The 14,913-nt window shown below is 56.9% G+C and overlaps 2 protein-coding genes across 3 annotated transcripts; one reads left to right on the forward strand and one right to left on the reverse strand.

Annotated features, from left to right (window-relative positions):
- The first annotated feature begins 41 nt into the window (after positions 1 to 41).
- Smpd2 (sphingomyelin phosphodiesterase 2) lies at positions 42 to 3,093 on the forward strand. Of its 2 annotated transcripts, XM_005073236.4 has the most exons (10): positions 42 to 354; positions 732 to 828; positions 932 to 1,008; positions 1,269 to 1,362; positions 1,469 to 1,558; positions 1,759 to 1,841; positions 1,969 to 2,101; positions 2,186 to 2,290; positions 2,457 to 2,610; positions 2,693 to 3,093. In XM_005073236.4, exons 1-10 carry the CDS (start codon positions 305 to 307, stop codon positions 3,067 to 3,069), a joined length of 1,260 nt encoding a protein of 419 aa, XP_005073293.2. In that variant the 5' UTR covers positions 42 to 304; the 3' UTR covers positions 3,070 to 3,093. The 2 variants fall into 2 exon arrangements, with proteins under 2 accessions (XP_005073293.2, XP_040584286.1); XM_040728352.1 differs by lacking the exon at positions 1,969 to 2,101 and having other exon boundaries at positions 1,759 to 1,845.
- A 139-nt stretch (positions 3,094 to 3,232) lies between these two features.
- Positions 3,233 to 14,746, reverse strand: Mical1 (microtubule associated monooxygenase, calponin and LIM domain containing 1). The gene is made up of 24 exons (XM_040728357.1): positions 14,597 to 14,746; positions 12,822 to 13,122; positions 11,956 to 12,163; positions 11,547 to 11,651; positions 11,115 to 11,219; positions 10,839 to 10,994; positions 10,225 to 10,325; positions 9,422 to 9,679; positions 9,081 to 9,196; positions 8,765 to 8,891; positions 8,509 to 8,578; positions 7,772 to 7,928; positions 6,722 to 6,912; positions 6,519 to 6,607; positions 6,070 to 6,153; positions 5,795 to 5,951; positions 5,517 to 5,593; positions 5,050 to 5,326; positions 4,819 to 4,916; positions 4,469 to 4,582; positions 4,265 to 4,358; positions 3,988 to 4,087; positions 3,823 to 3,896; positions 3,233 to 3,504 (listed from the first exon to the last, which is right to left on the reverse strand). The coding sequence occupies exons 2-24, from the start codon at positions 13,077 to 13,079 to the stop codon at positions 3,356 to 3,358; spliced, it is 3,165 nt and encodes a 1,054-aa protein (XP_040584291.1). The 5' UTR covers positions 13,080 to 13,122; positions 14,597 to 14,746; the 3' UTR covers positions 3,233 to 3,355.
- Between the last annotated feature and the right edge of the window lie 167 nt (positions 14,747 to 14,913).

Here is a 14,913-nt window from a genome sequence, read left to right on the forward strand (position 1 = left end):
AGCCTGTTGCTAGAGAAGCCGGGGGCCGGGGCTAAGCCCGGAACACGTAGGCCGCGGTGCCGGGAACCGGCCCAGGGACCGAAGAGCCTGGAGCGGTCCCCACCCGGAACCCTCCCCGGGACTGCCGGCGGTCTCGCGCAGCCCGCCCCGGATTTGCAGCTGACCTCCTTTCCGGGTTGGAGGACGGCCTGTTGTCCCGGTAACGCGGGAGTCGCCCCCGGCTCGCGTTCGTAGGACTGTGCGGCGCGGGACGGGGCCGGCCACCTGTGCGCTCCGTCAGCCCGTGGCCAGAAGCACCCCAGCCATGAAGCCCAACTTCTCTCTCCGGCTGAGGGTTTTCAACCTCAACTGCTGGTAAGTGCGCCCAGGAGGGCTGAGGCCTCGAGCCACCTTCCCGGCCCCACCCGCACATGCCTAGGAAAGGAGTGGGCCTTCTTCAGCCACGACCCTGTCTTTCCCGAACCGCCTAAGGCCATCCATATCGTCCAGAATCCAGAGCTAGGGTAGTGGCAGCAGTCATCTCGTACCTGGCCCTTCTCTTTCTCTAAGAAAATTTATTTTTATTTGATGCGCACTGGTGTTTTGCCTGCGTGTATGTCTGTGTGAAGGTGTCACATCCCCTGGAACTAGTTACAGACACTTGTGAGCTGTCGTGTTGGTGCCCGGAATTGAACCCGGGTCCTCTGGAAGAGCTGCCAGTGCCCTTAACTGCCGAGCCATCTCTTTTTCAGGGACATCCCCTACCTGAGCAAGCATAGGGCCGACCGCATGAAGCGCCTGGGAGACTTCCTGAATTTGGAAAGCTTCGACCTGGCTTTACTCCAGGAGGTGAGGTTGTAGCAGGCTAGGCTGGGAAGAGGGCAGCAGGGGGCGCAGGGTAATCTTCTCTCTGGGGTGAAGTCCAAGCAAGCATCCTCACCTTTGTCCTCAGGTGTGGAGTGAGCAGGACTTCCAGTACCTACGGCAAAAACTTTCGCTCACCTACCCAGATGCACACTACTTCAGAAGGTGAAAAATCTATAGTTGGGGCCGTTATTAGGCCAGGACACTCGTGGCTCTCCCATATTCTTGCTTGCACCCGTCACCCCCTTCCTCTCGGGCTGGCCCTGCATCCTCTCGCAAGGGCTGCTGTCTTAAGCTTTGTTCTGGGGCTGATCTTAGCAGTAGAGAGAAAAGTTGCTGATCAGAGCTGGGAGACAAGGGAGAGGAAGAGGGCTGGGTATTCCCCTCCTTGCTTTCCTAGTTATTAAGCAAGACTTGACTTTCAGCGGAATAATCGGCAGTGGCCTCTGTGTGTTCTCCAAACACCCAATCCAGGAAATTATCCAGCATGTCTACACTCTCAATGGCTACCCCTACATGGTAAGGGTCTCTCCCCACCTCGGCTAACTCAAGCTGGGTGCAGCCCTTCCAGGGCCTTGGCAGAAGGAGGGTGGCAGTGCTCTGAGTTTCTGTCTTCTGCCTGCAGGTCTATCACGGAGACTGGTTTTGTGGGAAGGCTGTAGGGCTGCTGGTGCTCCGTCTGAATGGACTGGTGCTCAATGCCTATGTGACCCATGTGAGTGAAGCTAGGCTGAGAGTCTGGTAGAGAAAGGACTCCAGTAGCTCTGCTGCCTGGAGTGAGGCCTGGGATCAGAGGGCGGCTCTGGGCAAGGGTCACCCATCTGTGCCAAGCTCCATGCCAAGCGGTGATGCAGGTCTGCTTTAGACAACCTTCCGGCCTTAATCTTATCTGTAATCTCACCTATTCCACTTTAGCTACATGCAGAGTACAGTCGACAGAAGGACATCTACCGAGCACACCGCGTGACCCAAGCTTGGGAACTGGCCCAGTTCATCCAGTGTGTGAGCCTGGGCTGGACAGGGGGATGGGTGGGCACTGGGGCAGAGGGGCAGCTGGTTTCATTGAGAAGGCAGATAGTAAGGGAAGAATTTCTTCGTCATCACTCTGTTCCCTCGTGCCCCCAGCCACACATCCAAGAGTGCAGATGTGGTTCTGTTGTGTGGGGACCTCAACATGCACCCCAAAGACCTGGGCTGCTGCCTGCTGAAAGAGTGGACAGGGCTTCAGGATGCCTATGTGGAGACTCAGGACTTCAGGGTGAGAGACCCTGTCTGATCGTTTCCCACCACACTTGCTACGGTCTTCCGACCTCGAAGCATCCTAGCCATCTGTTCCCTCTAGGGCTCTGAAGATGGCTGCACCATGGTACCCAAGAACTGTTATGTCAGCCAGCAGGACCTGGGTCCGTTTCCACTTGGCATCCGCATCGACTATGTGCTTTACAAGGTCAGGCTGTTACCCCGCACGCCTTTCTCCATTCTCTTCCTGTCGCCAGCCTGTGCTGATCATTAGTTCAGCTGATGTAGTTTTGGGCCACCGGGGGCTGGGGAATAGGATTCTGTTGGCTGGTTCTCTGGGAGAGTATACACTTTTCTTTCTTTACTCTTCCTAGGCAGTTTCCGGGTTCTACATCTACTGTAAGACTTTGAAAACCACTACAGGCTGTGACCCCCACAATGGCACCCCCTTCTCTGATCATGAGGCCCTCATGGCCACTTTGCATGTGAAGCACAGCCCCCCTCAGGAAGATCCCTGTCCTGCCCGTGGTGAGTCAAAGCTTTCCCCTTACCCCTTTCTACTCCTAGGCAGCCCCAGCCTCCATTCTGACCCTGTTCTTCCTCGTTCTAGGACCAGCTGAAAGGTCAGCACTGACCAGTGTGCTAAGGGAGGCGTGGACAGAGCTGGCGCTAGGCGTAGCTCAAGCTCGCTGGTGGGCGTCATTCACTGGCTACGTGATTGTCTTGGGGCTGTTCCTCCTGGTGTTGCTATGTGTCCTGGCTGCAGGAGAAGGGGCCAGGGAAGTGGCCATACTGCTCTGGACACCCAGTGTGGGGCTGGTGCTGGGGGCGGGTGCAGTTTACATCTTCCACATGCAGGAGGCCAAAGGCCTGTGTCGGGTCCAGGCTGAACTCCAACATGTTCTCAGAAGGGAAAGGGAAACCCAGGACCTAGGCTCAGAGCCTCACCTAGCCCCACTGTTGACAGCAGGAGGTGGGCAGAGCTGAAGAACAATAAAACTTGACACACTGCGGTGGCTCTGCCTTGTCCCTTGCAGAGGCCGTGATGGGAACTGAGGTCAGTGGCTTGTCACTGTGTGGACTTCAGAGCACGGCCCTCACCTGCCCTCCATGCACGCTCCCATCTCCCACCACACACAGCACAAACCAATTCATGGCCATCATACTTTTATTTTTAACAACGAACCCCTTACTAGACAGTCCAGATGACAGAGGTACCGCCCTTTCATGTCTGCTTACAGGGCAGGGAGGCAGGCATATAGCTAAGCAGCGCCTAGCCCTGGGCCCCCGTCTCTGAAGCCATCTCACTGAGCCTTCGTTCCTCCTGGAAGCGGATGAGGGCATCCCGCTGGTTCACCACATCCAACAGCTTCCTCAGGACCCGGTCCTCAGACTGACGATCAGCCTCTGTCTTCAGGGTTTCTAGAGGGGAAAGAGGAGCCTTAGTGAACAGGCAGGAGCCTGAAGAGAGAGTCATGCTAACTCAGCCTGCGTGGCTTCTACAACCCAGGCTCTACTTGCTGAGACTTCAAACTTAGGTTTGGGCCAAACTTTGGTTTCCTAGGTTTCGTCAGGACCAGCCCTTCTGTTGAAGGAGACACTGCACAAAAGCCAATGGCACAGCCCTGACTGAAGGGAGAGCGAGGCTTGGAGATCACTTCCTTTGGTTTCCTCAGTTGTCTCAGCAGGCTAGAGAAGCATGTACTTGGTCAGTGCCTAGGCCATGAGAAACCCACAGACCTTTCTGATTCATGTAGCCTCGCAGCTCCTGGTCCAGCTGCCACTGCTTCTCCTCCAGGTCCAGCTCCTGAACCCTGCAGAGACCAGAGATTGCAGCAGCACAGCTAAGCAGGTTACTCACAGGAACAAGACAGGGCTCGCACTGCATCACCAACCCGGCCTTACGTAATCATGAGCTCAGCCTCTTCAGATACTAGGCTGTTTTTCTTCTGAATGAGTTGTAGCAGCTGCTCTAGCCAGAGTTTCTTTTGCTGTTCCGGAGAGCCTGATAAGAAGGAAAAGGAATGGAAGAGGTCACGGGGTGACAGGATCCCGGGGAAATAGCCTGTTATGGGTGTCAGCCGTATGACACGTTCATTGGGCCCAGGGGTCGCTGAGGGCTGAACATGGTGCCGGGAGCCAGAGACGTCTGCTAGCACGTCTCTCTCGGGTCTTTACTCACTGCTCTGTCTCCGCAAGGCCAGCTCCAGCTTCGTGCCTTCAGTCTCCAGCTCCCTCATAGCAGCCTCAATCTCATGGAGTCTTCGCTGGATGGTCTGCAGGTTTTAAGACAGGACACCCCAGATTGCTCACCAACTGAGTACTGCAGATGCTCTGTGCTCAGACAACTCTGGCCCCGGCAGAAGCCTGGCAGCCTGGGGCTCACCTGGGCCTTGCAAAATCTCTTCATCTCCTCCTCTTTGGCTCTGCGCATGAGGGTTCGATACCACGTTGGGTACTTAGTCATGGTGCCTGCGTTATTAGCGAAGGTCTGCAGAGTCTGTGGGAAGGTTGGGCCAGTCAGCAGAAGGCCTGACCCCTAGTTAGGAGTGGAGGAAACTTGAAGGGTGAGAAACTTGGATGGAAGCAGGTAAATAAGATACCTAGAGTCAGACTAGGTGAGAAGACATCTAAGCGGAGGATGCAGGCTATTGGTGCTTCTGTGGTAGGGGTGGGGAATTCCTGGCAGATGCCTCCTAGTTTGACAGAGCCGCCAGCTGGCTTCCTGCCACTTACCTGCTCTAGGTCTGGCTCCGAAGGCATTTCTTCCTCTTTTTCATCTTCCTCCTCACTGGAAAAGGGACTTTCTTCCATCTTCCCTGTGGCCTCAGGAGCTGAGCAGAGGAGGGGTAGGTATAGCTGGGTAGTCCCGTGGCCGGTGTTTTTTCCCCAGAATCTGAGTATCAGAGATTCTAGTCCCCTTCCCTGCAGCCTCCTAGATGACACGTCAGTAGCAAGGGCACCTACCTTGTGGTGCTTGGACTGGCACACCCCAGCCCACAAAACTGCCCTCCAGAGCCTGGCGGGCCAAGGCAGAGCAGCTTCGTGGGGGCTTGGGTGGAGGCTCTGTTCCTGGGTCAGGGATAATGGCCAAGGAGGACAGCCGCAGGCGTTCTAAACTGGAGAGGCGGATCAGCCGGCGGGTAGGCTGACTGGGGCTTGGGACAAGGCTGACTCCCTTCACAGGAGGTACAGGAGGTGAGGGGTCTGGCTGTATGTTGTTGTCATCTGGTATAGGGAGCTCCTGGAAAAGCCAAAAAGCCACCATGTGGTCCAGTCATGACCGCGTCTAGTGGACATTGTCAGGCAGTGCTCTGGATAGCAGTACCCTTCAGTGGGGAACAGCATCTATTTACTGCCAGCAAAGCCCACTGATGTGGAGAGACGGGCCTCTTCCCACAGCCCATCACACCCAGGGCTGTTTGGTTTTGAACCTGGTTTTCTGGACTTCCATTGCTGTCAGCCTCCTTTGGGCCCTCCTGGGGCAGGTGCTGGAGACAGTAGAAATGTCCTGAGAAGGGGAGAGAGGCCAGGCATCAGCCCACCGCCCAGATACTCAAGGGAAGGTGGAGACTGCAAGCCTGGGATTTCTTAGGACTCCACCTGTTCCCACCTATTGTCCAGCCCTCTCCCTCCTCCCCACCCCCAAGCTCCTTGTCCTGAAGAAAGCACCAAGTCTGAAGTCCCTGTAGCATCTACCAGGCCCACCTACCATCTTCTGGATGTTGCCCATAGCCACCTGGCCACAATGTGACCTCACAGGTATGGCAGCGGAAGCAGCCCCGGTGGAAGAAATGGCCGTCCACACAGAAGCGTTCCAGGATGTAGAGGCGCTGCCCACAAAGTTCACACAAGTCCTCTGCCCCAGCCTGCGCAGAGCCCATGATACAGGATCAGCGGGACCCAGAGCCAGCTGCCAAGGCCTTCCATTCCCCCATAGCCCTTCTCACCGTTGTAGGCTTCTGCAAACAGGACTCTGGCTCTTACCTCCTGGTGTTCGGAAGGCAGTGATGGGGGCACACTGGGCTCAGAGACGGGGGACTCCTCGGTACTTGGAGTCTCGGCCTCTTCCTAAGGAGGGAAAGAATGCCCAGGTAGCGGGAGCAGGGGAGTGGATGTGTAAAAAGAAAAGGCTGGCAGGGAAGGAAAGGGAGAAAGACTAGACAGGGAAACGAGCTATAGAACCAGCGATGAAGGACAAGCCACGGGAAACAGCGCAGAGCAGAGAGACTGCTGGCCTATCCTATGTCTGCATTGACCTGCAGGGGAAGTTCTTGTCACTAGCATCCTGTGACAAGTCCTGCAACAAGTCCTACAGCTGTGGCCATAGTGTGAGTCCAGCTCTCCCCTCCCCTCAAGTAGAGTGTATTCACTGCCATCCCTGGAACCTCAGTGGGCACCCCTTCTCCAGCCTCAACCCCGTTTAGACTCCTCACCTTGGCCCGGGTCCGTTGCAGGGTCCTCTGGAGTTTGCCAAGGAAAAGTATAGCGCTGGGGGTCCCAGAAGGGGCCTGGCTGACAGGGCCTGCTGAAGAGTCAGGAGTCAGCCACTTCTGCCTGAGGTGGGCCCTTCGATGGGCCCCTCCCTCCTGCTCCTTGTCTCGCCCTTGCCCCGTCCCGCCCACCTGCCCTCACTCACCCGAGCTGGGGGGCATGTTCTTGAAGGCACTGTGGAAGTGGCTGAGGTAGGCGACAAGGCCCAGGGGGTCGCTGCCTGACACTACTGCCTGTGCAGACAGCACCGGGGCGATGCCCAGCTCGTGTTCGGCCACCTTCAGCGCCCAGGAAGTGGCTTCTAGAGCTCCCATGCCCTGCAGCTCCGAGGGTTCCCTGCAGAGCACCAGATGCAATGCCAGTGAGAGACACACCTGGCTCCGCTGAGGGGCAGGGAGGGAAGTTAAGACCAGGAGGAGGCAAGAAACAGCAGGGGGTGAGGGCATGAAGGCTGCTTTGTTGGTGGTTATGCACCATGTCATTTTTATGTAGTTCTTTTCTCCTCCACCCTGTCCCAGTTCCTTTGGCCACAGGTTGTACATACATGCCTAAGGCAGCCCCTCTTGGTCGCAAGGAAGCTGACCACTCAGCCCCCTACCCCACAGGGAAGGAGCCTTCCTGTGGTAGGACTCCAGAAACCCAGCAGTCTGCTCCTGGCACCCCATGAGCAGCAGAGAGGGCCTGGCTTTGGGGAAGGGAGTTGATTTGGGAAGATGAGTGGGGTTCTGGAAGGTCTGGACTGGTACTGTGTGGCTAAGATGGGCCTCAAATTCACAGTGATCTGCCTGCTTCCAAAGTGCTTTGATTCTAGTTGCATGCCGTCACACCAGTAGATGTGTGTGTTTGTGTGGGTGTGGGGTGTTTATGTGGGTGTGGGGGTGTGTATGTTTGGGTGTGTGGGTGTTTATGTGGGTGTGGGGGGTGTGTTGGTTTGAACCAGGGTTTCACTCATGCTAAGCAAGTGTGCCCTACCACTGCACTCCCTCCCAGTCTTCCATGGCTTCTGACTTTTCTATCTGGATGCAGTGGATTCTAGAAGAGTCTGCCAGGCTGGTGAGCAGGCCAGGCTGGAACTGCACCTCTGGGAGTTCCAGGTGCAGCTGTGACTCGCTGGACTGCCAGCTCCTACATAGCATCTTCTTAGCATGCAGAAGAGGGGAGGGCCGGGCACAGGAGAGAGGGAGGCACGACTCACAGCAGGCCAGGCTGTAGGCGGTGCACCAGGGCACACAGAGCTAGTCCATCAGCCCATGAGGAAGAAAAGTCGGTGACACGGACTCCAGGAAACCCAGCTGTCTGCTCCTGGCACCAGTGCAGGAGCTCCTCAGTGCCTGCTGACCCTAGGAGAGAAAACTGTGCTGTACCCAATGCCCACACCTGCTGCTGAGCATGTAAGACTAATGGTCAAGCCCAGCACTTGGGAGGCAGAGGTAGGCGGATCTCTGAGTTTGAGGCCAGCCTGGTCTACAGAGAAGGACAGCCTCCAAAACAATACAGAGAAAGTCTGTCTCGAAAAACAAAACGAAAATCCCTTCCTGACACACAGGAGGGCAACAAAGAACAACCACTATATATAGCCACATAAAAGCCATAGCGATAAACGGGCAGGATATCTCAGGCTCGAAGAACAGGCGGCTTGGGTTTGCTGGCTGGAAGCAGTTGGCGGGGAACAGCTGGATCAGTACAGCACAGCTGCAGCTGCTCAGCACTGCCGATGCCACGGTGGCGGAAACTACTGAGCTGTTTCCATACTGGCACACAGCTGCGGCCCAAGCTCTGCGGCCCCCCACCCCCACCCCGCCCCACCCACCCACCCACCCAATCCCAAACGATTCACAAACCCAGCTTCCCCGTGCAGGGCTCCGTCCTGACACTGCAGCGCACTGACTACCTCCCTGGCTGTTGGAAGGCCTGCTCACCTTTGCTTGTCTTCCCCCGAGTCGGTCTTGTCACCCTTCCTGTGCACGTGCTCCTTGTCCTCCACGTCATACAGGTCTTGGACCTAAAGCAGCTTCTTCTCAGTGTCAAGGCAGATGGCCACCTGCCCCTTCAGTCCAGGGGGAGGAGCCTGCCTATGGAAGGACTGACCCGCCTGGGGCAGCAACTGAGTAGGGAAGACCTCACACGGGAGAGCAGTTGGTTTGGGAAGATGGGTGGGAGGGCGGGGGGAGGGTGAGGAGAGTCTGACCTGATTGGGGGTTACAGCCCGGAGGTTCAGGTTGGGGTATCGGGTGGCAGGGTCCAACCCATACTGGGCTACATTTCGATGCATATTCTCTGGGGATGTTTGTGACAGAAGCTGGTACAAGCTCTCGCTGGGGGTGGTGGTGGAAGGTAGTGGCACAAACGAGGGAAGCTGTCAGCACCCACCTCTCAAGAGCTGCCAGGCCTGTCTTGTAGTCCCGTGCCTCCATCCATTCCTTTATCATCTCCTGCCCATTCTCCCTGACCCCTGTCCCAAATTATGTCTGCCCTGCCTGCGCTAGTCTCAGAACCCGTCTCACCGTTCAGCCAACACCTCTAGAGGCCCAGCACCCTCTGCCCACTGCTTCACCATCCAGGCTGCGTCGAAGGCTGCCAGGAAGCCCCGGGCCACGCCAGTGCCCAGCGGCCAGAAGGGCTGCGGGGTTTGAAGAACAGGAAAGAACTCAATGAGAATCCAATGGGTATGTCCCAAGTCTAGGCATCCCAAGGTTTGGGGGGAAGTCCCTTTTCCACCCCCCACAGCTTTCACCTCCACCAAGCAGCCCCTAAGCTCCTCCCCCAAACAAGCAGACTTTATACACCACCATAGGAGAGCTTCCTCCCTAAGCATGGGGACACCTACACCTCCTGAAATGCTCACCTCCACCAGGCAGTCCCCCACCAGCCCCAGCAGTAGGCGGGCACCATGCTTTTCTTGCACACGCGCAGAACTCTCTGCCCGCATCATGCTTGTGAAGTCAAAGGCAGCCACATCAGGCCGCCCATGGGCATCCCGAGCAAACTCCAGGTTCCCAAGCTGGCCATGGGTGGCAAAATCAGCAGCTGCCCTGGCAAAGCGCTGCAGAGCCTCAGGTACCACATTGGCACTGCTCAGTAGCTGATCAGTCTCCGGCAAGTCCTACATGGCCAAGAAATCAGAACCTGAGACCTCTGGGAGCAGAGCCACATGCCCAGCTCCATACCAGTTTACAGAAGATACACATGCTGAGGCCTAAGAATGGAGAGGCTGCCTAGACTACACAGCAGCTGAATGCTGGGCTGGACACAGAATCCTAGCAGCCTGCCTTTCATACTCCAGTTCCTTCCTCAACACCCTCCCTGCTCCTGAGGGTCCGCATCCCTGCTCTGCCACGAAGTCCTGTGTCGTTGCTGTCATAGACTTCAATACACAACAGCATGAGAAAAACGCAAAGCAAGCTCTTAGTGTGGTAATTAGTACACAGAAGGCATCTATTTCATCTATTCATATTAGGTGCTTAACCACTCCTCAGGTAGCAGTCTAAGCCCCGGGAATTACAGCCAGTAAGAGGAAAAGACAAAAATGCTCCTGTCCTGGAGCTCACATGTGTAGTACCATATCTGTAAGTTTAGCCCAGAGTAGGATTCCTACCGCTACATACATGCAGGGAGCCCAGCCTCCTCCTGTCTGGGCCCAGGTCGTACCTGGAGCAGCACCCCCAGCCGCAGCAGGCACTGCTTCTTGGCCGTCATCACAAAGTAGTGAGTATCATCCTTGTAGTACACAATGTTCTCCAGATCAATCCCTGGGGCACAAAGCACAGATTACCTCTCGAGACTCCCAGCCCACGGCTGATCTCAGAGGCGAAGTCACAGCTTAGGCTGCAGCGAGCATGCTACACACAGATCTGGTGGCACCAAGAACCAAGTGTCCTGGCCCAGGAGGTGTGGCAGTTTGGAGCAAAGAGGGAAACAGGTGGAGTGACAGCTAGGAGGCCTGTATCACTTGGCCACGTGGCAGCATAAAGCCAAAGTCAACATGGCATCCTCTTGAATGCCACTTCCGTTTTCAACTTACATCATTCTTGCACTCCTGCATGAAGGAGCACAAAGCAAAATGCCCAGGCATTTAAGACACAGTTCCTGGAGTTTTCACTGAGCAGCTGCTTGGTCCCTAGAGAACAGTTCTTTCTCTTTTGCTGTTGAGACCACAAGGATGGACAAGAGTGGGGTTCCATGGACCAAGGGCAGGTGTGACAGGCAAGTGGGAAACATCCCATAGTACAGCAAGGGGAGGGACTTCGAGGGTGGCCTCTGACCTGTGGCTTTGAGCAGGCTCTGGAAGAATTTTTGGTTGTAGATCCGGGCTACACCACTGATCTCTGGCACCTGTGTCTCCTCCACCGTACGCCCATTTACAAAGTTGACTGTGATGCCGATGGCCAGTTTGCCACGCATCTCTCGGATGGTGAAGCCTAGTGGTAGGAAGAGGTGGGGTTAACACTCCTAGGAAGGCGCATTGGAGCCTAGGATGCTGGCATTTATTTATTTATTTATTAACTTGTTTGTTGTTTTTGAGGAAAAGGATTGCTCACCTTCAGGGACAAATTTACCCCCTGCAGCCGAGATGAGGACATCAAATTCATAGTTGGCCAGTTGGGCTGGGGGACTGGGCTGGAACTGGGCGTGCCAGCCACTCCCTGGGACAGAGAGTATGAGAGCCACAAAGGTGTAGAGGTGGGAGGGGCCCTAAACTCCCAGGTCAAGCTAGAGAAACAAAATAAACTTGTAAAAGACTTCACAGTCTGGAGAGTAGGGAGGATTTGTTTGTAGATTACACCTTTGCAGCAGGTGAGCAAAGTCACGTTTTCCTGTCTTGCCATCCCATTTGCATGCTGTCTGAGGCTAGGGTTGCCCAGGCCTCACTGTCAGGAAAGAGTCAGCTGACTCCCACCCAGACCCACCTTTCCATCTCGCACAGACCTCTCTTTGGTGGGTAGGGTTCCCAGGAGCACAGAAATACTTACCCTTTCTGGGAGGGGGCTGGAGGCCAGTGAAAGCAATGCCCCAGTGAATTTCCACCCCTAAGAGTAACGCCACCTTCAGGAGAAGTAGCTGGAGTTGTCGGATGCCTGGAAGCAGGATGACATTAGCGCCAGACTCACGCCTTCCCTAGCTCCGGTGTGTGCCTGTGCAGAGCTAGAGAAGGTCTTAGAGGCCACTGCACCACACAACCCTGAAGACACCTGATGACATCTCAGCTCGGAAGCCGAGCAGCTCACACTGTCCCTTTTACAGATGTCAGATCTGGATCTTAAAGGCCACCCAGCTAAAGTGACTCTTGTTCATGCTGCCTCTTCTCTGGGCCTGCCATCTCTCTTTGGCCCGCCTCTAGACTCAGGTACACCCACCCAAGGGCCACCATGAAGCTCTTACTGATGTGGTCCAGGGTGCCAGTACAGAATCGCCCGTAGAACTTCTTGGCCCCAAGTGCCCGAAGGTCATGGATGGTGAAGGGCCAGAGGTGCAGCACATTGTGCCGAGAGAACTTGGTACGCTTTTCCACAAGCACCACTCGGGCGCCTAACAGTGCCAACTCCACAGCAGTTCGAAGCCCACAAGGCCCAGCACCTACCACCAGGCACTGCAAACACACAAGAATGAGCAGATGCAGCAACGCGCTTCCTTCTGACTCCCCTCCCGCTCACACCCTCCCGCTCACACTCCTCCACACACCCCTCCCGCTCACACCCTCCCGCTCACACCCCTCCCCTCACACCCTGCTCACACCCTCCCGCTCACACCCTCCCGCTCACACGCTCACACCCTCCCGCTCACACACACCCCTTGGCTCACACCCTCCCGCTCACACCCCTCCACACACCCCTCCCCCTCACACCCCTCCCGCTCACACCCCTCCCGCTCACACCCTGCTCACACCCTCCCGCTCACACCCTCCCGCTCACACGCTCACACCCTCCCGCTCACACACACCCCTCGGCTCACACCCTCCCGCTCACACCCTCCACACACCCCTCCCCCTCACACCCCTCCCGCTCACACCCCTCCCGCTCACACCCTGCTCACACCCTCCCGCTCACACCCTCCCACTCACACGCTCACACCCTCCCGCTCACACACACCCCTCGGCTCACACCTCTCCCGCTCACACCTCTCCCGCTCACACCCTGCTCACACCTTTCCTGCTCACACCCTCCTGCTCACATCCCTCCCGCTCACACGCTCACACTCTCCTGCTCACACGCTCCCGCTCACACCCCTCCCAGACTCTAGATATCTACCTTGGTGTTGGCACAGGCCTGGCCTTGCTGGTACACAGGCTGGCTTGCTCTCTTGTCCAACTTGGCCCACAGTGACTTGGCACTCCAGTAGTTGAGTTGTGCCTTGATCTTGTGGTACTGAGGTAATCCCCCGCCCGGCTCCAGTCCCAGGGCTTCACAGAGCCCCTGAAAGCTGCTCAACACATCTCGGCACAGCTGCGCCTGCACGAAGCTCTCGAAGTGGGCATGTGCTGGGTTGGTGGAGGCTGTTGAAGCCATGTAGGGCCCCTGACAAGAGGAGCAGCTGGGCCAAACCCAGTGGCTGTGGAAGGAAGGACAAGAGACTGGAAGGAGGGAAAGGAAGAGGGGAGGAGCCGGCAGGGCAGGCTGGTGTCACAAGGGAGCCCAGGGCCCACCTCTGATTGGCTATGCTCCCAGCGAACTCCCATGCCAGGATCTACCCCAGAGACAGCAGCAATCTCTTATCTAGTGAAATTCGCCAAATTTGGGAATGAAAACTCAGTAGTCCTGGGCACACAAGGCACAAGGACACCAAGAGAACTTCCTGTCCAGCCACCCAAGAACCACCGCGTGGGATCTCTGAGGCCCAGGGGACAGGAATTGTAGTAGGCGTTCCCTAGGTCTTGAAACTAGGGCATGGGGGAGTTTCTCAGCTGGCTGCCTGGGGTGGGAGGTGGGGGTGGAGGTTTGTTTCCCTTCTTGTAGACCTTCCAGAGCTAACACCGCAAAGCAACTGCAGTTGCTTGACAGCCACACGCCCATTTCACCCGAAGTCTCTGCGAGCCAGCGCCCTTTGGCGGACAGAGTGCCACGCTGATTGTGGGATGTGCCTCTCCCCAAAGGCAAAGTTCTTTCCACGTGCTTGTCTCCTGACAAGGGGCAACAGTCAGCCCCTCAGGTTCCACTTCCCACCACCCAAACTCCCCTCACAAATAGCCTGAGAATGTTGCGACTGTCTTGACTCGAGACCATCTGACTCACTGTGGTCAAAACACTTCCCCTGTGATCTTGTCACTGCTCCAGCGGGCTGTGGGAAGGAGCGGGGGCAGCAGCTGAGCTCGCCCCTCCCGAAGACCCTCGCGTCCAATCGCCCCCTAGCCTCACTCGCATCGGCGCTCCTGTGTGCCCTCCTAGGAATCTCTAGAGACAAGGTCTCTCTTTGTACCCTTTCCTTCCCTCCAGCCCCCACGCCTCACGAGAGATCTGGAAGAGCTTTCTCACGCTGCGACCGGAAGAGGCGAAGATTATGGGGGATGGGTTGCTGTCGGTAGGGGAGGGGGCTAGGTGGAGTAAGTCCTTGTGGGCGGAACTCTCATCCCCCAGCAGCCCCTCCATTGCCCGCGCGGCAGGAGGAGGCAAAGGATGCCCACCGCCGGTCACTGGAACTAGAGTGGATAGGTCTTCAGAAAAGGTAGAAGTCCCTCTTGGAAGCGGGAGTCTCGCGGGTTGGAGCGTCCTCTGCTAGAGGAAGTAAAGGAGGTACCCAGCTTGGAAATACCCGCGCAAAGGATGTGCCATGGGTGGCGCGCCTAAAGGGATGGAACTAGCTGGACCTTGGGCAGCGGAGGCGAGGAGCTCCCGGCGCTCTAGACAGCAAAGTCTGCACAAAGGGGCTGGTCTGGGCAGGGCCGGCGCGGGGACCCGCTAACCAGCCAGGCGTGGATCCCTAGCCTACACCAGCCCATTTCCCCCAAGCGCTCCCCACCCCCATTCTCACCCTCACCCCCAGCGCAGCGGACCGGAGGGGGTCCAGCTGGCATCGCTGGAGTACTTACCCTGAGGTTCTGGGGCTGGAAGAGCCGCTTCCTGTCGGAAGGGTGTCCCAGGGCTAGGGCGGAAGAAGGCTTGGCGCAGGGAAAGTAGAGGAGAAGCCAGGGAGTTCCGAGGAGTTTGGACCGCAGCGCCAGCGCTGAACAGCGCAGAACACAGCGGAAGGTATATCCGCACCTCCTTACCCGGCTGTCCTTTTGGGACAGCCCCGGGCCCCGCCCACGCCTGCAGGGTGGTGCTGTAGGGCGTGGTTCAGCTTATACTCCGGGCTTTTGGGGGCCTCCAAACGGTCTAGCTGGGCAGTGACAGGGAAAGCAGGGCC

Source organism: Mesocricetus auratus, unplaced genomic scaffold, assembly GCF_017639785.1.
Source record: "Mesocricetus auratus isolate SY011 unplaced genomic scaffold, BCM_Maur_2.0 Super-Scaffold_100018, whole genome shotgun sequence".
Lineage (NCBI taxonomy): Eukaryota > Metazoa > Chordata > Mammalia > Rodentia > Cricetidae > Mesocricetus > Mesocricetus auratus.